Below are 26,313 nucleotides of genomic sequence, written 5' to 3'. Positions count from 1 at the left end.
ACTGATACAAGCATTCCACAGTCGTAACGCATTGTGTGGTGCTATTCAACAACAATCAATGTTCTTCAGTGTCTTATGTTCAAAGATTATCGATTGTGTGGAACTTTCAAGATGAAAGATAAAATTGTGGAAACATTATGTGTGCTTAAAAAATATTTACCTCTTTTTTTTAGTTTGCAGACTTATTAGATATTAATGGATGCATGCTTTTGAACGATTAATACAATTTTCACTTTATGAGATTATTTTTATAGGTAAGTTTTATGTCAAAATCTAATACATGATCCATGTATTCGGAAGATGAAAACATATAAACGACATGTGGTGAATCAGACATGTTTAGAAGGATTTGTTCGATGTAGACTACAGATAATAAATTGAACAAGTAGACTTTGGGGAAGCAAAGGTCGATCCATAGGGACAACAACCAATTTGAAACTTCTATCGACTTAGAACCAATGCAGATTTTAATAACCAATTTAAAATAAAGTTTGGAGAAATTACAACTAAGAAGGAGAATGGAATTAAAATAAGAATTGAAATGCAATAAAAGGATTAGAGGGATTAGGGATCAAAATGCTCCATATGTTTGTATGTCCTACATGTTGGAACTTCCATTTTTTTCCTAGAAGTGGACTCTGGTCATCCGTATGTCCTACATGTTGGAAATCCCTTGAAGACTCCTCTAAATGCTCCTCAACTGAAAAAGAATCTGCAACTGAAATGGTAGGGTGAGTAAAACGGGGGAGTTACCTAGCAAATAAACAACTATCTTAAACTAACAATCTCCTAAATATGAAGTTTTGAACCATTCTAAAAAATTTGAAGCACATGCAAGTTTTTTAGTGTAAACAAGAAAGGTACATAATCATGCTAAAAGTATAAATAAACATCATTTAAACAGTTTGTAAATAATCAAAATGGATTCCATAAAATAGATCTAACAGTTCTAAATAAGAACAATGGTGGTATGTTAAAAATCATGATTAAATACATCCTAGTCATGATTTAAATTTATTTACTTCACCTGTGTGGAATCTCATCGTTAGTTCGTAGTTTTGTAGTCAGTCGCCACAATTGGGTATTCATTTATCTAGCTCAAATTAACTGTTGACTCTGACCATAAAGTACAGGTCCTTTGACGAATTATCAATACATTCGACTACTCTAGACTATTTATGATCATTGCCCAACTATCTTCATCTAAGTCTATTAGGTGAACACATGATTCTCGGAAGACATATCTACACTTCCACAAACTACTTTTACATTACATAGTTCATTGGTAAAGATAGAATGAAATATCTTGGATCTCAATTGTAATGCTACTCCCTATCCATCTCATATTACATAGGAGTCTACCATCTCAATTGTATATCCTAGGATAGTATGCCACTCTAGAAATGACATGACATGCAATCATCTCAAGCATTTACAGACTCTTTAACAAATCCTAAAATAGCTCTCTCTCTCTATATATATTTTTAAAACAAACTCAAAAACAACATACAAATGTGTGAAATGGATTTCTAGGTTCTTACCATGCAACCGCCCAACACGACAAACATAAATAATAGTACACATCGCACCACGATAATAGAATTTAAATAAATATGTGCACTGCCTTGATATAACAAAAATATAAATACTAAGCCTCGAAAATCTATTCACTATCACATGCAAATATAAAGAGTCTATACTATCATTTATAAAATCAAGGACAACACATCTATAATGCGATCCTTCAAATTAAACTTTAAACATCTCAACCATTTCCATTGGATTAAAAAGAGTATTTCTCATTTTTCAAAAAGATAATTGTTTCTAGTTTGTTTTGAAATATAAAAGGATAAAAGGATCACAAAATAAAATTTCACAGTCTAAAATGTCACGTTCACCGTGCTGCGGTGAAATTGACACTAGAAAGTACTAATTTCTCTAGCTAGGCTTAGAATGTCATATAGTTTGAAATGGTGATAAAATTTATTGAATTTTTTATAATAAAAAATTTGATGTTGGCAGAAAGTAGAAAAAAAAAAAAAAATATATTTAGTTAAATCTGTGCAAAACAAAACATATTTTGAGGAAAATGACTATTCCACAACAATCTATTGCGATAAAGAAATCTCCCAAAAAATTAAATGCAGAAAGGTTTTTGTCTAATCGCGCCGCAGGTAGCACATACTGCACTATGGTCAAATAAAACAATTGTCAGATTGTTCCTTGATCAAGCGTTTCTGTTCACTTCCTGATTACATTACACTGGTTTATTTTCAATTTTGTGAAAATAATTTTGACCGACAGAAAACAGAAATGAACAAAATAAGATAAATTGGATCAATATGTAAGAAAATATGAAACCAATTTATTCTAAACATTTATTTCATAGAGGACATTATTTTTCCCTTATTTATAATAAATGATTAGTGTTTTGAGTTGAAAACTACCATGCATTGCAATCTACAACTATTAAGAAGATCTAGGAGTTTCCTACCTTAGATCTAGGCCAAGAAAATCCTCGAAGACGAGAAAGATTGATTTGGGTCAAAGTTTTTCTCTTGAATGTGATCAAAAGTTCTGCTTCTTCGGTTCCCCTTGAAGCTTGCAATGAGTTGATCGAATTCCCTCTTACATCAAAATATCTAAGTAGATGGAAATCAGCCTAAAAGATTGAAGGAGGCTAGGATTTTTCTCTAGGGTTTATTTTTTAGAATAGCTATGAACGTGAGAGCTGGAAAATCTGGAATTTTCTCAAGTTTAGTATTTATAAAGTCCTAGGGATCTAAGGGTTATTATAGGATTTTTTTTTTTTCTTGAAAAAGTCTATGCCTCGAATTCTGATTTAAACGAATTTATAATCTATTTTGGGTGATTTTTCAATACGAATCTAATGGTGTGATCAAATTTATTAAGATCAACTTCTAAAAAAAAATTATTTTGTTGATTAAAAATCTTCCTTGAGATGAACATTAAAATTTAGGTCATTGCATTCTCCCCCCTTAATAAAATTTCGTCCTCGAAATTTAAATTCATACCTTAATCCATAAATAACTTAGGATATTGGGCTCTCATGTTTGACTCCTCCCATGTCACTTCTTCAATGTTGTGGTAGCTCCACAATACTTTGACTAAGGGAATGATGTGAGATCTCAACTATCTACAATTTGAGCAGGTCCTTCCTCATATGATATATCTTCACTAATCTCCAATGACAATAAGTCGACCTAGTGTGAAGGATCCGGTTCATACTTCCTTAACATGGACACATGAAAAAAATTATGAATCTGCTCCAACTATGGGGTCGTATCAATTTTTAAGCTACTGGTCCAATTATCTCATAAATCTCAAATGGCCTTACATATCTTGACTTTGGCTTCCCCTTCATGCCAAATTTGGAGATCCCCTTCCTGGGTGATATCTTCAAAAATACCATATCGTCTACCTCAAGTTCCAAAGGATTTCACTTCTTGTCAACATAACTTTTCTCTTTGCTCTGTGTCGTCTTCAATCTCTCCCTGATATTCTGACTTTCTCTATTTTTCTTCAATTAATTTTGGACCCATCAAAATTGCATCCCCAACCTCTGTCCAACATATCAATGATCTACATGGCCTACCATACAATGCTTTGAAAGAAGCCATGCCTATGCTAGCTTGATTTCTATTGTTATAAGACAATTCGACTAGGGGTAAGTGTGTCTTCCAACCGCTTTTGAAGTCTAAAACACACGCTCAAAGCATGTCTTCTAGAAGACGCAAACGACTATATTGTTTATCCAAAAATCGATTTGATGTATATTAATTTAGAGAGAACACAAAAAATACAAAAGAAGTTGATGAGCCATTTATTCTTGCTTATCAAGCAACTAAAGTCTTTTATTGCAAAAATGGTAGTAGACTTGCTAAAGATTGACATGTTGTCCTAGATGTTCCAAAGAGATTGAACTGAGATGTTGATTATTATAACGATCCCTTAGAATTTGAGGCAAGAGTGAATGAAAATTCTTTAACAACGGCACTACGAGATAATATCATAGAATACGATAACATAGATGACATTGAATGAAAATGCTTGTAATCAACGGAACATATTGTTGGCATCTCTATTAGTTTTGGGTCTGTTATTTTATCTATTATCTTATTTATTTCAACATGTAGCCAACATGATGAGCATGCATTTATTTATATTTTACGTTTACAGCCTTCATTTCAATTAGTTGACTTGGAAACAATTTGTGATTACAGTACTATGTCAATGGATCGATCATCATCCGCTCCTAACTTGGCTAGCATCGGAAACATCGGCATCAACATCTACAATTGAGAATATGTATAGGGAGGGAATATATGGATGGTAATTTGTTAGATATTTGTTATCAAGTTTTTGTTAATTTTTTTTCATTTTTCACAGGTACCGTTATCCTAGCTAATTTTGGTCCAAATGGGCAACCTATTGGTGCTAACTCGACACAATTATGTGCTACTATAGGGCAAGTAGTAAAGACACGCGTGGCACCGTCTATGATATATGGACTAGGATGTCTACTAAGCACATGGAGAAATTTTGGGAGGCTGTCAATGTGAGTGCCAGTGCATTAAATGATTTAGTTTTAATTGTTAGTTGTATCTCTTAAATATAACAGAGATCTTAATTAAATCAATGAGCATTCAATTCAATTTGTGTCTCTCTAAAGTATTGGTTATAAGTCTTTTATAAATACGCCTCATCATCCTCACTTGTAATCACACCATAATCAAAAAAACACAATATGGAGTTCTTGAAGAACTGGCCACAAATTTGCTTTGCCTTCCTTTGTTTACTCTTTGTGACTTGGTACCTCAAAACAAGAGCCAAGCCATAGATTACTGGCCTTTCCTCGGCACACTTCCGTCCCTCCTAAGGAACTCCAACCGCATCCCTGAGTGGTTCACCGAGGTTTTTGAGTCTCTTGGTGGCCGTGGTTCTTTCTTCATTGGCGGCCCCATCTTCTCTAAACTTAGGTACCTCGTCACTTGCGACCCCCAAAACATCGAGTACATTCTCAAGACCAATTTCTCCAATTTCATCAAAGGCCCAGCTTTCAATGAGATATTTGACTTACTTGGTGATGGAATATTCAATGTCAATGATGAATTGTGGCAATCACAAAGGAAGAGGGCACATGCTTGCCTCTCATCAGTGGAGTTTCGAAACCTTGTAGCTAAATCTAGCAAGAAAGTAGTCTCGGATTCATTAGTACCATTCTTAGCTCATGCGGCTAGACAAGGGTGCACCATTGATTTACAAGATATGTGTAACAGATTGACTTTCGATATGAACATGAGTACTACATTTGGGAGAGATGAAGGACATCTATCTATAGATCTCCCGGCTAATGAGTTAGCTGCAGCGCTCCATGATGCACAAGAACCCATAATTTATAGGCATATCATGCCTATGTTTTTGTGGAAGTTCTTTCGATGGTTGGTGGTTGGGAAAGAGAGGAGATTGTCGAAGGCATGTAGAACTGTAGATGTCCTCCTTAGCAAATACATCTCTGCAAAGAGAGAAAGCTTGCATAAAGGAGTAGAAACAAATGATATTTTGGCTACTTACATAAAGTCTCTTGATTCATCAAAGAACGACACAAAATTCCTAAGAGATACCATGCTTGGCTTTATTCTCGCGAGTGGGGGCACAATTGCATCTGGTCTCACTTGGTTCTTATGGTTGGTAGCAAAAACACCTCGTGTTGAAGCAAAAATCTTGGAGGAATTGAAGTTTGTAGTCTCAAAGAAGAAGAACGATACTGAAAGTTCTGATACGAAATGGCGGCCATGGGTATTTGATGCAGATGATCTAAAGAGGTTAGTGTATCTACATGTGGCTTTGTGTGAATCACTTAGGCTATACCCTTCAGTTCCTCTCAATATCAAAACTGCTATAAAAGAAGATGTTCTTCCAGATGGCACCATCGTTAAGCCAGGAATGAAGATTATACTCTCATTCTTTTCCGAGGGAAAGATGCCATGGATTTGGGGAGAAGATAGTTTGGAATTTAAGCCTGAGAGATGGATAGATGATGAGGGGAAGCTTAGCAACAAACCCATGTCAAAGTTCTTCACCTTCAACATAGGGCCACGAACCTGTTTAGGTAAGGACATAACTTTTACTCGGATGAAGTGTGCTGTCGCTGCTATACTCTTTAACTTCCATGTTGAATTGGTTAAGGGTCAACGAATCGTCCCAAAACCAGCTATAAGTCTCCAAATGAAGAATGGTTTGATGGTTAAGATAAGAGAAAGAGCCATGTGAGTCTTACTCCTACTGGACTCCTACTGTATGGTAAGTTATTTCGGTAAGAGAATAAGACGTATTGAATAATGGTACATGAGATATAAGACTCATGTTTTAATAAGGTGTACACGTACATCAAATCATGTTTTAAACATTTGTGTGTAGTGTGTACACTACCATCTTGAATTGATTTTAATTATAATTAAGGTTACAAATCTGTTTGAAAAGTTTGTGTTTCCCCTCCCAGCTTAGTCAGTACTTTTGATACACTAGGCTAAGAAAGTCCAACAAAAAATGTAATGGGATCGAGCCACTCAAGATAACTTTCGAAATACATCCAACTTATTTATATATTGGGATGGTTCATGGGACATAAGTAAAAACATATGTAAAAGCAATGGTTTTTCAAAATATGGGTTAGAAGTTTTGGATTGAGCTGATTTTTTGTGAAGATGATCTCTATGATGAGAAGGTCATCCTCACAAAAACTCAGCCCGGTCCGAACCTTCTAACCCATCAAAAGTGATTTAGAATGTGGATCATCGATTTTTTACCAATAATTAGTAACCACTTTTGATGGATTTTGAAGTTTCATATTAGGTTGATTTTTTGTGAGGATTGCTAAAACTACTAAGTGCTTCTATAAATCTTCGACACTAAGTAGCATCTCAATGACACTTTAGGTAGTCAATTAGATGAGTTTCATTATCAGGCATCCTTGTGACTCCAACAATCTGAGTAGACCAACAAGCAAATGTTAATCTAACAAACACATCTATCTAATACACACACAGTGCTAAGACCAATAAAATAAGATCCTAAACAAGCAAAAGGAAGTAATTAAATGTTTTTTCGCTTTCTATTTATATGAGGAAGATCTTCTCGATCTCATCCCTTCTCTTTCAATAATATATCTTATATTTATTAAAGAAACACATATTACAGTTATCAAGCTCACAATCTAACACCTCAAGATGATCCACGATCCTAGTACAACACCTTTACAAACCATGAAAAGTTTACAAGCACTCTAACAAGCCATGGTGTCACGGCCCTATTCTTTTCTAAGTGAGGTCGTGCGACACAAGGGGGGTCAAGTCCACTTGCAAGCCTGTAAAATGATCGTACACCACACACACGTATCTAGCAAACAAGTAAACGAGGCAACACGAGGCAAAGCCCGGAGGTAACTTTGTTGATATAATATTGAATTACACGGTGCAACGCGTTACAAAAGCAATAGATGCGTTACAAGCAAATGATGATCCTATAACATGCGGGACTTCTATAGAGCTGGTCTTCAAAGCTTCAACAACGTGGGCGTAGGACCGGGGATTGGGATAGCACTGACACCCTTCCTACAAGGTAGATATCTTTCTTTTCCCAGGTTTCCAAAAGGAAACATCAAAAGTGGAGGCCGGTCATACTCCCTTATTACGAAATGCCACTAAACTAACAAGTGTGCCCTGGCACGGGACTGACACGTACCCTAAGCTAATAGATATGCCCTGGTACGGGGGCTGACATGGCTTCATAACAAGCCTTACATAGTATTACATGGGTGCTCCCGGGTGAGTCCGGGGCGAGACACACCTAAACTCTAGGTGTCAGAGTACATGGCCGTTACAATCTCCCCCACCTATTCTGCAGACGTCCTCGTCGCATTGTCCCTAACAAACTCTTCAATCTTCTGCTTGAATGGTTGTAGGTTCTCTGCTCTTTCCCAGGTGACTTTGCATTCTGGCAAGTTCTTCCATGTGACGAAGTACTCCATGTGATGCTGCTTGCTTGAACTGCTACTGACTTGACGCTCGACGAGAACTTGATCGACAACACGTTCCGGTTGGATTGTTGAACGAGAAGGTGAACGTGTTGGAATGCTGCGTGCTAGATCTGCTGGATCTGCATGGAATGGCTTGAGATAGCTGGCATGGAAGACAGGGGGGATGTTGCGTAACCAGTGTGGTAACTTCAGCTTGTAGGAGACCTTGTCAACTCAAGAGAGGATGAGCATTGGACCTTCATAATGCTGTAGTAGTCCCCTGTGTGCTCGCTGTACTCGGTTGAATCTTCTCAATTGATCTGTCTTGAGTAGAAATAAGTCACCAACTTTGAAACGATCTGGTCGACGATGTTCATCAGCCCATTTCTTCATCCGTTTCGACGCTTTTTCAAGGTAAGATCTGGCAATTTCATTGTTGTCTTGCCAAAACTTAGCAAACTTGTACGCCCTTGGACACTATCCCTGATATCCTGAAACAATAGTATGAGGAGTTAAAGGTTGTTGGCCAGTAATAAGTTCAAAAGGACTCTTGTTGGAGGAAGAGCTCTTCTGAAGGTTGAAACAGAACTGTGCGACATCAAGTAGATTCGCCCAATCATTTTGGTTGGCAGTAATAAAATGCCTGAGATATTCCTCCAACATGGCATTAAATCTTTCAGTCTGCCCATCTGTTTGAGGATGTCCGCTGATCGAAAAGTCAAGCTGAGACCCAAGTAATCTGAACAATTCGATCCAGAATCTCCCGGTAAATCTTGAATCTCTATCGTTGACAATGTTCTTGGGCACACCCCAATACTTGATGACATGCTTGAGGAACAAGTGCGCTATTTCTTCTGCCGAGCAATATGTCGAGGTCGGTATAAATGTAGCATATTTGAATAAACGGCCCACAACCACAAGGATGGACCCATACTCTGTAACCTTCGGCAAACCTGAGACAAAGTTCATAGAAACACTTTCCCAAGGCTTTTGGGGAACTGGAAGTGGTTCCAGTAGCTCGATTGGTTTGTCGCGCTCAATCTTGTCTTGCTGGCAAATGAGGCAGGTCCTCACATAATCTAACACATCATCACGGATGTTCGGCCAGTAGTATCCTCGCTCCAAGAGAGCTAATGTGCGGCGCCAGCCCAGATGGCCAGCCCATGGAGTGTCGTAACACTCTCTCATTAGTTCTCGTCTTAGCCCGTCCGCACGTGGAACAAACATGCGGCTCTTGGTGGTATATAACAACCCATCACGAATCCAGAAACGGCGTGCTTTCCCCTTCTGTACCATATCCAATATGGCATTTGCTTGGGGATCACTATTCAAACCATCATGAATTCTCTGCTGTAAAGTGCTGGTTACCTGAGAAACTTGACGCTGAAGTGCTGCTAGCTCTGCTTTGCGATTCAAGGCATCGGCCACGCTGTTGTTCTTTCCTGGCTTGTAATCCAAGGTCAAGTCAAACTCTGCGAGGAATTCTTGCCAACGAGCTTGTTTTGGCGTCAACTTCTTCTGAGTCAGGAAATGGCTCATTGTCACATTATCGGTCTTCACATGAACTTGTGATCCCAACAAATAATGTCTCCAAACTCTCAAACAGTGGACGACGGCTAACAACTATTTCTCCTGTGCGGTATAGCGTCTTTCAGCATCATTGAGCTTTCGACTTTCATAAGCAAGCGGATGCCCATCCTGTAACAACACTCCTCCAATAGCAAAGTTAGATGAATCTGTCTGAACTTCAAACGACTTTGTGATGTCGGGTAGAGCTAAGACTGGGTCTTGCATAACAGCAAGCTTGAGGTCTTCAAACACCTCATGACACTTATCTAACCAGGACCAAGTGTGATCTTTCTTCAACAGGTCTGTGAGAGGTGCGGCTCTTTTGGAATAACCTTGGACGAAACGTCGATAATAGTTCACAAGACCGATGAATGACCTAAGTTCTGTGACAGTAGAAGGGGTTTTCCATTTATCAATAGCTCGCACTTTCTCCATGTCCATCCGAATCTGTCCATTACCCACGTGACCAAGAAACATAATCTGCTCTTGAGCGAATGAACACTTCTCTAGCTTGACATACAACTGATTGTCGCGAAGCACTTGGAATACCTTGCGTAAATGTTGAATGTGTTCTTCTAAGGTAGAACTGTATACTACAATATCATCAAGATATACCACAACAAACTTGTCGAGGTACTGTCTGAAGAAGTCGTTCATCAAGGTGCAGAATGTCGCAAGTGTGTTCATAAGGCCGAAGGGCATGACTAAGAACTCATAAGCACCATACCTGGTAGAACAGGTAGTTTTCAGCTCATCTCCATCTGCAACCCGTACTTGATAGTACCCTGATCTCAAATCCAACTTGAAAAAGTACTTGGCTGCCCCAAGTTGATCAAACTAATCGGCAATCAGTGGAATCGGATACACAAAGTCGCAATAACCCATCATGCTTCTTCTGGAATAAAACAGACGCCCCATAAGGTGCCTTCGAAGGTCTGATAAATCCAGACTCTAGAAGTCCATCAAGTTGCTTGCGTAGCTCAACTAGTTCCGAAGGACTTATCCTGTATGGCCCCTTTGCAAGAGGCTTGGCACCAGGTATTAGTTCGATTTGATGATCAATCGGCCTACGTGGCGGTAGGGTCTTCGGAAGCTTTTTCGACATAACATCATCAAATTCAGTCAAAACCTGTTTTACCAATGGGGGAGTTGAACTATGGTCCTGATTATCAGGTTCAACTCGTAAGGTAGCAAGAAACGTTTGCTCACCTTTCTTCAACCATTTCTTCAACTGAAGGGCTGAGATCATCTTTCCCTCTTCTTTACCTGTAGAGAGAGGAATGAAGCTTGGACTTTAACCTAGCAAGCCCAAAATGTTGGCAAATGGCATCGTAACAGCCCTATTATGTCGTAGAAGGTCCATCCTAATGATAACTTGGAACTCATCGAGTGGAACTGCGAGAAGATCTAGCTTACCCTTTCATGGACCTATCTTGATGGCTACGGACTTGGCCGACCTTTCTTCATCAGGAACTAGTAGATGCCATTGACTCATCTCTGGGTGCCTAGGTATCCACCGTAAGCCTTTCCTCGTTTGAACCTCACCGTTCACTTTAAGGCTGCCATCCTAAGGTGCTGCTAAATGGAAGGATCTTATCAACGTCCATGAATGATAAGAGTGGCCTCGAAGTTAACAGCTTTCATACGGCTTGAATCCTTTTCGAGCCGGATATTGAGGCGCTTCGCCTCTGCAGGGGCAATGAAATTATGTGTAGCTCCCGTATCAACCATTGCCTGGGTGGTCTTACCACCAATCTCCATATCAACATACATGAGACGCTTACGCTGACGGATCTTCTGAGTCTCAGAGGTTTGTTTCATTGCATTCAACAGATGCATAGCTCCCATGTGAGAAGATTCATCATCATCTTTCTCACTTGAACTCTCGTGACTAGGGTCACTCTGGGAAGCTAACAATGCGTTCAACTTGTTTCTTTGCAAGCAATTGAACTTCTTATGAGGACCACCACACAAGTAACACTGAATCTTGTTGCGGTGATTGTTGGACTAGGTACCTGTGTTCTTCGAAGGAGAGGAATCCCAGTAGGATCTCCTACTTGGACTATGTCTAGATCCTCCATTTTTACCTTTGGAAGACCCATGGGTGCGTTCACTCTGCGAAGAATACCCTTTCGACTGATTGGATACCTTCTTTCTATTCCCATCCACAGGAGAATAGTCTGTCAACCGTTCAGTTGCGGCGATAGTAGTCGTGAGGTCTTGCACACGTTGCCTCTGTAATTCTGTTTGAACCCAAGGCTTAAGCCCTTCTGTAAACGAGAATAACTTGTCTTTCTCTGACATGTCACGGATATCAAGCATCAAGGCAGAAAACTGCTTGACATAATCGTGCACGGTACCAGCATGTTGGAGTTGCCTCAACTTCCTGCGGGCAATGAACTCCACATTCTCGGGTAGGAACTGATTCTTCAGCTCCCTTTTGAGGTCTTCCCATGTATCGATGGAGCATTGGCCACTCTCCATCTCGGTGTACTTTGTTTGTCATCATAGCTTAGCGTCACCTGCAAGATACATAAAAGCAGTTGTTACTTTTACCTCTTCTGAATCCGGACGAGCTGCACGGAAGTACTGTTCCATATCAAACAGGAAATTCTTGAGCTCTTTCGCATCGCGGGCACCACTGAAGGCGCGTGGCTCGAGACTCGCAAGCGCGAGGGAGAAGCATCACTACCGGTAGGCCGCTCGTTACCAACGGCTCTTACCAAGAAGCCTGCCTTAGTAGTGAACTCCGTAATCTCTTCCTGTAACGTGGCTATGGATCCTCGGGTATCTTCCTCGAGGTCAGTCATTCTGGCTCTGAATGTCTCGGTTCTATCCTCCAACGTGTTCTGGCGATCATCTATTCGCGCAATACCATCAACAATACCGGATAGCATACCTATCTTTTCCTCCAATACCTCAATGCATTCCTTGTTTGTACGTGGTGCTAGTGTGTTTGGAGCGGGTTGGTCCGCGGTACTAGTAGTTCCTCTTGCCATCGTTCGCGTGAACTAAATGGAATCTCGGGGAAATAGCTAGGGAGAATACCAACTGTGCTCAAACAACTGTAGCTCTAATACCAAATATCACGATCCTATTTTTTTCGAAGTGAGGTCGTGCGGTGCAAGGGGGGTCAAATCCACTTATAAGCCTGTAAAATGATCGTATACCACACACACGTAGCTAGCAAACAAGTAAACGAGGCAACACGAGACAAAGTCCGGAGGCAACTTTGTTGATATAATATTGAATTACACGGTGCAACGCGTTACAAAAGCAATAGATGCGTTACAAGCAAATGATGATCCTATGACACGTGGGACTTCCATAGAACTGGGCTTCAAGGCTTCAACAACGTGGGTGTAGGCCGGGGATTGGGATAGCACTAACATCTTTCCTACAAGATAGATATCTTTCCTTTCCCAGGTTTCCAGAATGAAACATCAAAAGTGGAGGCCGGTCATACTCCCTTATTACGAAAATGCCACTAAACTAACAAGTGTGCCTTGGCACGGGGCTGACACGTACCCTAAGCTAACAGATATGCCCTGGTACGAGGACTGACATGGCTTCATAGCGAGCTTTACATAGTATTACATGGGTGCTCCCGGGTGACTCCGGGGCGAGACACACCTAAACTCTAGGTGTCAGAGTACATGACCGTTACACATGGACTACGTCATACATATTTTGGCATTGGGTTTTCAATGTGGCAACATGGCGTAGATCCTTCCGCAGCAGCCCCAACTCTATAGCACATTCACCAAAAACCCACTTAATCGACTTATTAGTTTCCATGAATAACAATAACACTTGTACACAATAATGTCATTCGACATAAAAATGGAGATATTTGTAGTTCCCATTCTCCAAATTTTCATCTCCTTTTTTTCCTTTCCTTCAAGAAATTTACAATCAAACAAGTTTCAAATGACCCAATTCACCCTATAGAACTTGTTTTAAAAAATTGATCTAGATTTTCAGAAAATGGCATAAAATCCAAAGTTGACCATTGAAGTGTGCGAGCTTGATGTGATCAATGTAGAAATTGATTGCAATAATTTCAAGTTCAAAAAATACTTCTAATGGGTCATTACTGCATCATATTAAAGGTCCAATATTTTCACCTTCTTGATGACCTTGAAGGATGTAGAAGACAAAGATGATGACCTTATCCAACTGTTGCAGAAAAAATAGAGAGTGGGTGATTGAAATTAATGAATCAACCATTTTTTTTTCTCTCAAGGAGAGAGTGGGGAGAAACACTTCATTGGACTTAGTCCAAATACAGAGATTTACCTCTTTGGAGAGAGAGAGAGAAGCCTTCAATGTCGTTCGTTCGATTTAGGATTTTTCGCTCGCACGATCTCGTTCGATTTTGGGTTTTTCGTGTTCATACGTTCGATTCAGGGTTTTTCTTCAATTTAGGGATTTTTTTTACTGAGATATCTGGTTTGTCTTTATGTTTTTTCATAGAGTTCGAAGATGAGAGAGATTTTGAAAAGCAAATGTCTTATTTAGTTTGTTTTATAAAAATAAAAAATAAAATAAAATAAAAAGTATTAAAAGGGATGGTTTTGTAATAACGTGATTTTCTCTTTAATTTGTGCTGTGAATCAAATCTTGTCTCTACGATTTCGTTAGGTCTAACGACCCATTTATGGAGTTAGAGGCTTTGGATTGAGCTGATTTTTTGTGACGATGGTCTTTATGAGGAAAAGATCATTTTCACAAAAAATGAGGTCAATCTGAAATTTTTAAATCCGTCAAAAGTAATTTACAAATTATTGATAAAAATTTGACGATGCACATTTTAAATCACTTTTGATGGGGTTAGAAATTTTAGATTGGACTGATTTATTAGAATGATATTCTCATCATAGAGATCATTCTCACAAAAAATTAGCTCAATCCAAATCTTCTAACCCAACTTTTGGGCAAACTTTTTGGCAAAACATTTTTCAAAACATGAGTTAGAGGTTTTGGAATGGGCTGATTTTTGGTGAGGGTGATCTCTACGGTGAGGAGATCATCATCACCAAAAATCAGCCCATTCCAAAACTTCTAACCTCATAAAAAACAGTTTACAAAAAGTGGACGGTCCACGATTTTTCAGCTTGTAAACATGGGTTAGAAGTTTTTGAATGGGCTGATTTTTGGTGAGGATGATCTTCTCACCGTAGAGATCATCCTCACCAAAAATCAGCCCATTCCAAAACCTCTAACTCATGTTTTGAAAAATATTTTGCCAAAAAGTTTGCCATTGAACGCTACCCTATATATATATATATATATAGGGTCAAAATCCGTATACACATACAACTATAACGTGTTTTGTCTTATATGGGTAACAAGGTTCAGAATGGGCTGATTTTTTGTGAGGGTGATCTCTATAGTGAGGGGATCATCCTTGCAAAAAATCAGCCCATTCTAAAATTTCTAACCTCATCAAAAGTGATTTTATAAAAATCGGATAGTCTACAATTCTTCAACTTGTAAACTAGAGTTAGAAGTTTGGAAATGAGCTAATTTTTTGTTAGGATAATCTCTTTACCATAGAGATCATCCTCACAAAAATTCAGCCCATTCTGAATCTTTTTGCCCAAATAAGACAAAACATGTTGTGGCTTTATGTGAATGTGGATCTCGACCTATATATATTCCCAAGAAAAAGATGTGCGATTTTGTGCTCTTACCATGTCAACCGCATACCCAATCACGTGCATTCATCATTATTCATATATTATATAATAAAACACAATTGAGTTGGAACAGTTGTGTGTGACAAAAACGTTCAATCAACTACAGTGTTGTTGGATACAAATCTCTCATCAAACTATGTCACGGGATCCATTTTATTCTCTTTATTCTTTAACTCGTCTAACTTTATTATATTTTCTCTTTTATTCCTTCAATTTACTTTATTATGTTTCATTTCTTACCTATTTAATCTCTTTTTTTTTTAATAATATTCATTCAACTTAATTTTTCTCACTTTTACCCACTTAATCCAAAATAAAACACCCCTTCCTCTAACTTTACTATATTTTCTTTTTTACCCTTTTAATTAACTTGTTTTTCATATCTTACCTCTTTAATATCATTTTTTATTAATAATATCCCTTCCTTTAAGGGGACCTATTTTATTTCATTTATTCTTCACCTCCCCTAATTTTATTATATTTTCTATTTTATCCCTTTAATCTTAATTTTTTATTTATAATAATAAACCTCTAACTTTATACATATAGGTAATATTTAATACCCTACTATTTGCCCTATGATCCTACATAGGTTGGAATGGCCTAATATTTGGTAAGGATGATCTCTATGATGAGGAGATCATCCTCCACAAAAATTAGCCTATTCTGAAATTTCTAATCCTATCAGAAATGATTTACAAAAACTAGCCAATTCATGATTCTTCAACCTGTAAAGATGGGGCTAAAATTTTTGGGATGGACTGATTTTTGGTGAGGAGGATCTCCTCATCGTAGAGATCATCCTCACCAAAAATCAACTCAGTCCAAAACTTCTAAACCATGTAGGACAAAACACTTAGGGCCTAACGTAGGGCAAATAGTAGATTTGGAATAAGTCATTAAATATGCTTGAAAAATAAAAAAAAATGTAAAACAGAATTCCTTCCCTCGCAAGAAACGAATGTAAGAATGAAAGCTTTAAAGGCATACTTTTTCTTAGAAATTACAATCACTTCTTGATCTACTCGGGAAAAAACATTAGTTGGAATATTAAAGATTATCTGTTTTAATTAAAAAATATTAGTCAAGAAGAGATGAGAAATCAATGATATTTCCCATGAAATCATTACAACAGTTATTCCCACAATGACTCTTCGACTCACAAAATTTATAGACACAAGCACAGTGATTATGTTTTTGTAGGTATCTCATTGTTAGACAAGCAAACAAATCATTTACAACCCTAAGTGTTTACTTGTATGACAAAGGACCAGACCTTGATACTGCGAACCTTGGCAATGGACTTGGACCCATACTTCCAGAAGTTGAGCCTTCAACAAACTTCACTTTCCTAGAACTATATTCTAAGGGTCCAGAACGGCGAACATTACGATGCTTGTGGTTGTCACTGCTATGCATACTTCCACTATCAATGTCATAGATCTGCCCTTGGCTATGAGTTGAAGACGCTTTGAAATAACTTGAATCATTACTACTTGTCTGAGGTGTCAAATCTCCATAGTTGTGTCGGAATGCAGGTGAAGAGTGTGCAAGCGATACAGCCGGTGAGTGTCGGGGTGAAGGGTTTAGAAGTGCCAGTGTAAGAGATGGAGAATTCACATAGTATTGGCTATATATGGAACGTAGAATGGCGTAAGGAACATGGGTTTCAAGTGTAGTTCTTGGAAGATATGGAGATAAGTCACAGAGTTGGTCTAGGAAGATCAGCTTTGCGACAATATGAGACCTGCGGGAGAGATGAGAAACTAGTTTAAATTTTGCAGAAATCATGTATCAGAAGGAGAGAGGAGCTGCTATCGGCACCCCTACTTTTACTTTTTACACTCCAATTTCTTGAATTGGTTATCACACACTAATTAAGATTAAAAGACACCATTCAAAAAACTACAAAAGTTTGGTTCAAGTTATTACTTAAACATTACAAAGCATTATGACACATTCAAAAAACTTCTACAGTTGTTTACAATTAGGATTAGGCTTATTCAAAATCCTAAATCTAACAAATATAAAGAGAGAGAGAGAGAGAGAGAGAGAGTTTCTGTTGGCACCCCAACTTTTACTTGTTCTTAGTCATTGACTTATTTTTATTTTTATTTTTTTGATTGGGTTGTAATAAGTAAAAGTTGAGTGGCAATAGCAGCTCTCTAAAAAAAATGGCAATTGGTGAAACAAAGAAAAGGAAGTGCATTCGTCACAATAAAATTGTTTTTAAGCTGTTCCAATTACAGTCTTAGGAGTTTGTTAATATCCCTTAAAAATTAAGTATTTATTTTATATTAAAAAATGAGTACATTTATTAATTTATTGATAAGCTTCATGGAAAGACTAAGCAATCTGAACTGAACTGTTAAAGGACCAACTTAAATTCTATTAATGTAGGATTTTTCAAAACTGCTGAAGCATCATAAGGAAATTGAAAATTGGTCTTTGAGGGGTTTACCAACATGTCAGTGCACATTCATAAAAGAAACTTGGGGCTTTCTTTGTTTTGTTGGGTCGAACTATTTTCTCTAGATATGTAAAGAAATTTAGACATTCAAATATAACTATGTTACCTGTTACTCTCACTCCAAGAATCCAGAATAATTCCTGCAGAGCATTTAACAAAGTGCTGCATAGCAGACTTTATGTTTGCTTCAACTGAAAAACGGCTTTGTATTTCAGGCTCCAAACCCTCATCAGCATGTCCATTTGAGAGAGTTTGCTTCCTTTGCTGTTCCCTTTCCAATCTAGCGAATTCACTCCCTGCAATCACAGCGTTGATGCACCTGTGACAACAAAAATCAGTCATGAATAATTGAGGCCAGTATGGAAAAGTTGACCCAACTTAATTGCATGACACCTGACTGCACAGGTTTAAGTGAAGTTTCTAACATAGAAGAGGCTGCATTAGGTAATGAGTAATAGCAATAGATTTCAAGCTTTCCATTAAATGCATGCAGAAGGGCCCAAACCATCCCTTTAATGTTCTTTCTTAGGATATCTCCTACCTCAAAAATTGCCACACCAACTTTTGCTAACGCCACCCCAATTCATATGTAAATCATTAAAGAATTAGCACACATCTTGGGGTGGAATTAGCAAAAGTTGGTGTGGCAATAGAAGCTCTCTTTTTCACAAGTATAATTTTATTGCTTAAAAAATAAGAAAGTAAAAGGCAGTCGAGATGACCGACCTAAAAGAGAAGAAAACAAGACAAGCTACATGGAGCACATCGACTCCCACCTAAAAACAAAATCTTCAAAAAATACCGCTTTGGTAAGAATCATCTTAACTGCGCAGATATTTGGACTAGAATATCCATGCAGAGTCCATCTAAAGGATGTGTCATGACCTTCCTGTTCAATTTATCAGATTAGGAGACAGTTTGGATAATCAATGAGATGTACTTGAGGTGGGAGATTTCCTATGTAGGGCCCCCCTCACTAATTGGATGGTCTTGGAGCCCAATAGTAAGAGTAAGAAGAATTAATTTTCATGATGTAATAACAACTTGGGTTTTTTAACATGTGCCCTAAGGGCACACATTAAGCTGCATTAAATACACCTCCAAAATTCATCTTCCTACCAAAAATGCCCTGAAAAATTTTGTTTCTACCAAAAATACCCACGAATGCTTGTTTACAAGGTGTATTTAATGCATTTTAACATGTGCCCTTAGGGCACACGTTAAAAAAACCATAAAAAATTAGTACCCCCTCATTACTAAATTATATTTAATAAAAGCATAAGCACCTAGCCAAACAATGGATATTGTTATTGAAGCCCCCGGTGTCGACATTGAAGGCAGTCGTGTTCCAGATATTGGATGTCATGAATGCAGCAAATAGATAAGGCAACAAACTCCACGAACTGTCATTCGCACTCCCTACATCTTCCAAAATTGACCGCACCCACTCTGAATCATGATCACCAGCCACCCCAACACTATTCGCCACCCATCTCAACCTCCTAGTTTCCGCCTTTTCAGGTATTTCATCAGGCAAATGCTTAGCTACACCAGCAAGCAGCGAAAACACTAGAGGTGCACCTTCTTCCAGCACAGCTCCAGCAGCCTCAGCTAAGAGCCGATCAAAAGCGAGTGCTTGCCCTGCTTGAATACAGAACCCAACTACGGTGTCCATGTCCACAATGTTCTTTAAATTGGTCTCTCTTTCGATTCGGTCACCAGAATGCATGCTTCCCGCAGCTGCCTCAAGTGACTCACGGTTCGACCGCAATGCAGTGTCAATGCAATTCAAAAGAGCGGCGGTGTGCTCTTTCATCATTCTGTCGAGTCTGTCAACACCATAGCCACCGAAAATCCGAACGAAGGCTTTCAATTCTCGGAGATCTGTGACTGATTCTGCGAAATACCCACCAACAGGTCTTGTGCTCTTAAAGCATTGGTGAGTTGGTGCAAACAGGATTCCTGCACCGGATACATCTTTGACAATGTTTTCAATGTACCAGTTGCATACGGCTTCGATGGCAGACCCAGTATGCTGGTCCATTGATTTTTCAAACAAGTGTAGGGAAGAAACTGGCCCAGAGAAGGTCTCCGTTAGTAAGACTTCTCGAATACCTTGTGTAAGGTCCATGCTGATGTGCTGCTCTGCTAGATGGACTATGCTGACATGTCTGCGGATCAGTGCCTCTAGAATGGAAGGCCGCTGAAGGTCATTGTCAGTTTTCAGAACAGCAAGTAGTCTCCTCCTGAAGTTTCCAAGGATGCATTCTCTCATGTACTGCAGAATAGTGAAGGCTATGTTATCATCGAAATCACAACAATTTCAAGTGGGTGGGGCTAATTCTAAGCACATAAGCAAAAATAAACATGCATTATATAAGACGTAAACAATTCATTTTTGGAGCTATATAATGAATGCAAGAAGCAAACCAATTTCAATTAGTTTTGGATTGAAAGATCATTTGAGGCGGCTGAAAATACTATTTTCAATTAACTTATGGACAACCCCTACACAAAATATACAATATCATTTTTCAAGAATGTTGAGACATTGCAAGAGTTGAATTAATGGTAGGGAAGGTTCAGGGAATCATATGATAAAGGGGTCATAATAAGTAAGAGTAAGAGCGCCAAGTTTATGTCTTTTAATCCTAAATGTTTTTCTTTTACTAGGTATAAAATTTCATAGTTCTCCAAAATTTTGTAAAATAATTCCCTTTCCTCGGGTAAGGACATCGAAGACAACTTGATTTCTTTTATTCAAAATTGTTGTCAAAATCATTATTCATCCAGTGAAATTTTTTTATGAACAGCGTATTTCCGCAAAATTTTGAGATTACATTTATAAATTGCAATATTTATATTTCCTCGAAATTATGTCAAGAATTTTTTAATTCTAGAGTAATCAAGATTTTTTGTTGCCTTGGGGCACTATATCCTAATAACTACCTCTGCAGTGCGCACAAATCAAGTATGCAAAAGGGCTTGAGGTGGAGAAATTTGATGGGATGATCAATTTGTTTTGTGGAAAGTAAAGCTCCAGGATATCTGGATTCAATAAGATTTGCAAAAGGCACTAAAGGATGAGATGGGAAAAAACAATTTAAAACATGAGGGAAAGCAATCAAGAGGAATACAACTTGAAGGCCCAAGTGCGACTTGAAAATGTCTTAATGTATGTATGACCTGGTGCATAAGATTAATTTGTAAAGCTTTGGGTAAACTTGAGTCTTTCCATGACGAGTTCACACAGAAATTGATCATACATGAAACAACAAATGCACATATTACGGATATGGTACGGTACATGTATTCTTTATCATTTGAACTACTTACATTATTTCTTAATTGCTAGGAAACTACTCGTCTTTCCCTCTACATGCAAACCAATGAAATTCACTCACATAGAAATAAAATGCAGAATAAAAGTATATTGAAGCCTAAATTGACACAAGCAAACCACATAAGAACACACCACGACTTTAACATGAAAACCCCTTCAATGAGAAGGTAAAAACCATGGGACCTAATCCAATCAAATAGCTTTCACTAAATGAATAGTGGGCTTACAAAAAAAAATTCTCTAAACAAAGCTAGTGGATTCCAACATCAAGATACATCAAATTGTATTACGATATATTCTCAACAAAAAAGTTGGATTTCAATTAACAAGAACAAGAAACCTTTTATTATAACGCAAACACCTCCAAAAAACACCTTTTTGGGATTCCAACTAATATCTTGAACGTGTGGATTATAAGCCTTCACAAATCTGATGATAAACCTCCAAAGTTGTAATCAAAACGACAAGAAACAGGCATGAAACTGACTTCCAATAGGGACTGGTTTCCCACTTTCTTCTTGTGTGTGGAGTGTAGAACAGTCAAGAAAGACAAAAAACCTTCATTTTGTCATCCCATACGTTGGAGAGAGAACTTGAGTAATTCGTGAGCATTAAAGATCTACCTATCCACTAACACACCCCAAGAAAGAAGAGACATTGGAGATTGAGAAACTCTCTCTTCAACTATTTGTAGGACCCACCACATCATAAGGAGGCATACCCGAACATTAACTTCTAAATATGGTGTTCAGAATGGGGATGAGGATGACACTTACATTTTATCCTAATTTCCCTATTTCTACAAGTGTTGGGCTTCAAAACTGCTTTGTGGTTCAATTCCATTACGTCAGATGATTTTACAAGGCCTAACTCTCAAATGAGTCGAGGAAAAAGAGTCCAGGTGATGTATATTAAGCAAAATGCCAAGTGCCCAAAGTATAGCCAAATGAAAATAAATGAGGCACTTCTTGGCATTGTGGCAAACAAAGGTGTGATAAATTCAAGATCTTCTGGGTGAAAAAGTTATTGCAAATGGAGGAACTTATGGAAGGCTCACATCAACAAGAAAATCATGATCACAATGACAATTTGAAGCTGAAAATGGGAGAAGATCTAAGGACTCAAAAAAAAAAAAAAGAGAGAGAAAGAAAAAGGAAAGGGGAGTGGATATACCAAATGGAGAGGGAGAAGACGGTGCATTTGCATAGCTATCAACCCAAACCCTTGCTCTTAATCTTATCTTAATTAGCACCCTTCTCCCAATAGATTTTAGGCTTTAGGGTTGTGGTTCCTCCATAGAGGAGCTAAGGATTAGTCTAAAGATTTCACACAGCATCCATTGAGTTCTCAATTATGGATTATGGCCTGTTGTATATTCCAGGGTCTAGGGTTTTTCCAAAAGGATTCTAGGGTTTCAATTGTCCACTACGATTCAAAGTTGCTTGTAACGTTGAGTGAAGGGGTTTATATAGTTGGGAAAAATGGTCTTCTGTTTTATTTTCTCTATTCATATAAGTGGAGTTCTTGATTGCAAGTGCCCATGTTTTTGTGAGAGTTGATTTTTTTTTTTTTTTCTCTATTTTTCTCCTATAATTGCCAGTTTTTTTTTAATTGGATTATACGTCGCATTAGGGCACTTTGTTCCAACAACCGGTATCAAAATGAGGGTGAGTCAGGTCTCTCTTCTAACATACGCAACATTAACACAAACACATCTTTCCACCTACTAGATAGACAAATCTTGAGAATTACTATTGCCACACCAACTTTGTGCAATTCTTCGGTGATTTACATAGGAAGTGGTGTGGCATTAGTAAAAGTTGGTGTGTCAATAGCAGCTCTCTAAATCTTTTATTTCAAAAAATATATATATCGAAATTTCCTTTGAAAATAATTTATCCTACTGTTTTTTTATCTTTCTTTTCAGTGTTCATCTAAGGAGGCATAAAGCCAACTCTTCATACTTCAAACTATGAAACCAAGGTTTAAAATCTCGTATCGAGGCAATGTTTCAGTCAAGAGAAACATCGATATTGTCTTGACCGATACATGCTGATACATTCCCGAAACATTCAATGCTCGGGGTCAATGTTTGTATCAGTCTCGGCCGATATGATACCATATGATCTTTGAACCATCATTGAAACGGCTCATTCCATGCCTCCATATGTAAAACATCAATTTCTTTACCATATTCCAAATCTGGAGCACAACTAACATTTTCAAGTTACGTGATTTTTAGAGTTCAGAGAGATATATATGCCTCCACATTTCCAAACTCTATTTTTTAACAGTCATTTATAAAGTGAAGAATAATACGAAGACCATGGAGGCATAATTCATTATTTTATGACCAAATATTTTGAATCCATCATTAGAGAAGCAAGTATGAAAAAACGAGGAATCAGGCACATCACCTCTCTAAGAACAAATACATGGTTTAGAACGCATATGGGCTCCATATCATTTAAAACAGAGCATAGATTTGTTAATCTCTGAGTTGCAGCCTCTAACCTGTCAATCACAAATTTGAAATGATCATCAGTTTCCCCTAGAAAAAAGATCTCTCAATAGTATCCATGACTAAAATGTCTTTGCTTACATTTTAATAGAGTTATTATTTTCTGGGTAGCTTTCATGGCCAGGTAATGGCAAACCAGAGAAGCCTTTCGGAGATTTCGCTGAAGGGGTTGAGAACTTTGTTGCGTAATTCATGTGAACAGCTGCTTGCTCTGGAAGAAGCTGAAAGTTTCAGTAAAATCAGTATCAGAAACATGGTTGCATTCAACTAATGCCCTTTGGTTATCATCATAAACAAACAAAAAAGTAACAACCTGAATCTCTAGTGAGCCAAATCCTCCTTCAGAGTCAAGAATATTGATTAGTCCTTCCAATCCACCCATAATCGATTCAATGAGAGATTCCACATACAAAACTGCATCACGACCAATTTTTGATATCTGCACTTATACACAATAAAAGAAACAATCATTGCAAGTCCCACTTAATATTTGTGATATAGCCTCAGCATCTGATGATAGATTCTATCAGGGGTCACTGGTATAACAGCATTAATGTTTTCATAAGCTATATTCACGGAGAGAAATAATTATATTGGGGACATGCTAGCACATACATCCCACAAGTCATTGACTAGTTAAATAAAAATAATACGCTACAAGGTTGGTCAAGATCTTGATGACAAGTTGAAGAATGGCCAAGGACTTGTCATTGATTCCATCTATAGCTTGTAAAAAAATTTTCTTTATTCCTTGAGAAGAATGATAAATAACAGTAGGTAAATACATAAATTCTCACAATGGTGCCTACTGTAGTTAAGAGACAACATCACAAAAACTCCAAATCAACTCTTTTTAAAGCAAAAGGAGCTGTACATGGATATTTTACCTCCCAACCCCCACCCAAAAACATAAGGGGGAAAAAAGATAAGTTTGTGAGTTTTGATACCACAGACCTGGGTTCAAAACCCACCACTTTCACCTCTGAGTTTATAATCTCATTGAAACCAGGTTTACAAGCGGAAACACCAAACATTTTAAAAACTAATCAAAAGGGGAAAAAGAATCAATAACTTCATTTATTGGCCTGCCTGGACAGTGTGAAGATAACCACCATAGAACAAAAAGAGTAGTGGAGACTTCATGAGTGGTGAAAAGAGCACATTTTTTAGATGGAATCAAAATGATTCCAAGTGTATATTAAGTTGCCTCCAGGGTAGTTAGGCATCATTTTCATCCACCCTGAGCTATCTTCGCAAAACTATATAATGTCCCAGAGAAGTTCCCTGATGTTTACTTTCAGAAAATTGACATGGTGTTATGTGTTTCTCATAAAAACATGAATTAGAGAATTCTGTTGACAGGGACAAGATTTTATAGCAAGTGCTGCACTTACTAGATTGGGGAATAAAGTAATAAGGGAAGATGGTTGAGATTCATGAAGGCTGAAGCTGTATATCATTTAAGAAATAGCTATTCTTAGTTTCACATTATGATGGAACGACTACAACACTTTTTAATGCAGAATTTGTCTCATCATGGAGCTAAATTTCCAGCAGAAGAACCACCACAGAACTTACTAAAAAAAAAAATTAAAAGACAGCCTTAACCCAAAAGATGTGATTGGCTACCACAGAACTTGAACTAGCAGTAAATTAAATAAAAGAAACTATATTTATACTTGTGTAGCAGAGAGAATTCATTAGGGTGTATGGATCTCCCTGCGCATCCCACATGAATCTCACAATCAATTAGGACAAAAAAGGAGTCAGATTTTATCCGAAATCTAAGTGATACGAAATCTGATTTTAGCAGGGTTGGGAATTTAAAAAAATGTATCGAATATGGCTTGATGTCACTCAATTAGGGGTGTTCAACCGGATAAACCGGATCGAAACTGGTTTACCGGGTTTTGGTTCGGTTTGGGGGTAAACCGAACTGACCGGTCCGGGTTGAACCTAGAACCGATGGCCTAAAGGTGAACCCGAAACCCATGAAACCTGGTTCAAACCAGCCTAGGTTTTAACCCGAAATCAATAAAAGTACTTCATATTTTATAACATTTGAAAAGTATTTAGTGTTGTCACAATTCCCAAGTCCCAACAGCTATATATATATATATATAGTACTTGACGTGAGGCATAGCTCACATTTTTTAAAGTAAAAAAAAAATCTAAAAAAGCCAGAACAATCTTCAAGATGTTGGGTTCTAAATATTGGGTTAAAGATCAGGTTTGCGGCTAAAAATCACTCCGGTTCAAGGTTCAGTTCGATTTCAGACAATAACCCAAGACTAAACCAATACTCATCGAGTTGCTTATGGTATGGGTTTCCAGCTCTGGGATTTTTGAACACCTCTACTCTTGATCCAAGTCGTATCCAAGTTGGAAAAGGATCAATTCCTATATCCGCCTAGATCCGAATAATAAATTGCTTTGAAAATTATATCATTAGGATTTTCAAAATATCATCTTCCACAACTAAAATATAACATGAATTTTTATAAACTAGAAGGATTATAATGGTAGTATAAAATAGAATAGCAATTAGCAAAGAAGTCTTAACAGAAAGAAAAAAAAAAGCTGGAATTATTTAGATATGGTTTTATCTATAGTGTTCAAAAGATTCGGAAGCAGTAACTCACACCGGTTTTTTCAACTAGGAAACTAGAC

At 37.7% G+C, this 26,313-nt stretch overlaps 1 protein-coding gene, 1 long non-coding RNA gene and 1 pseudogene across 2 annotated transcripts in view; 1 reads left to right on the top strand and 2 right to left on the bottom strand.

The window, feature by feature from the left end:
* Positions 1-449: 449 nt before the first annotated feature.
* On the bottom strand, positions 450-14,116 carry LOC147410923 (uncharacterized). The gene is made up of 3 exons (XR_015178257.1): positions 13,907-14,116; positions 13,735-13,786; positions 450-712 (listed from the first exon to the last, which is right to left on the bottom strand). It is a non-coding gene; the product is annotated as an uncharacterized LOC147410923 (long non-coding RNA).
* On the top strand, positions 4,347-6,294 carry LOC147410924 (alkane hydroxylase MAH1 pseudogene; annotated as a pseudogene).
* A 2,286-nt stretch (positions 14,117-16,402) lies between the features above and the next one.
* Positions 16,403-26,313, bottom strand: part of GRL (transcription activator) — a 63,535-nt gene continuing 53,624 nt past the window's right edge. Inside the window, exons 19-24 of the mRNA XM_086441677.1 lie at positions 23,957-24,082; positions 23,725-23,864; positions 23,540-23,636; positions 19,066-20,057; positions 17,886-18,098; positions 16,403-17,056 (exon numbers count right to left, since the gene is read on the bottom strand). Coding sequence (XP_086297803.1) covers positions 16,561-17,056; positions 17,886-18,098; positions 19,066-20,057; positions 23,540-23,636; positions 23,725-23,864; positions 23,957-24,082 — 2,064 coding nt within the window. The 3' untranslated portion in view covers positions 16,403-16,560. The remainder of the gene's footprint in view (positions 17,057-17,885; positions 18,099-19,065; positions 20,058-23,539; positions 23,637-23,724; positions 23,865-23,956; positions 24,083-26,313) is intronic.

The sequence above is a fragment of the Akebia trifoliata genome, chromosome 1 (genome assembly GCF_017979445.1).
Source record: "Akebia trifoliata isolate Shusen 1 chromosome 1, ASM1797944v1, whole genome shotgun sequence".
NCBI classification, from domain to species: Eukaryota; Viridiplantae; Streptophyta; class Magnoliopsida; order Ranunculales; family Lardizabalaceae; genus Akebia; species Akebia trifoliata.
Note: the sequence above shows the minus strand (reverse complement) of the source record. Positions and strands in the feature narration are given on the sequence as shown.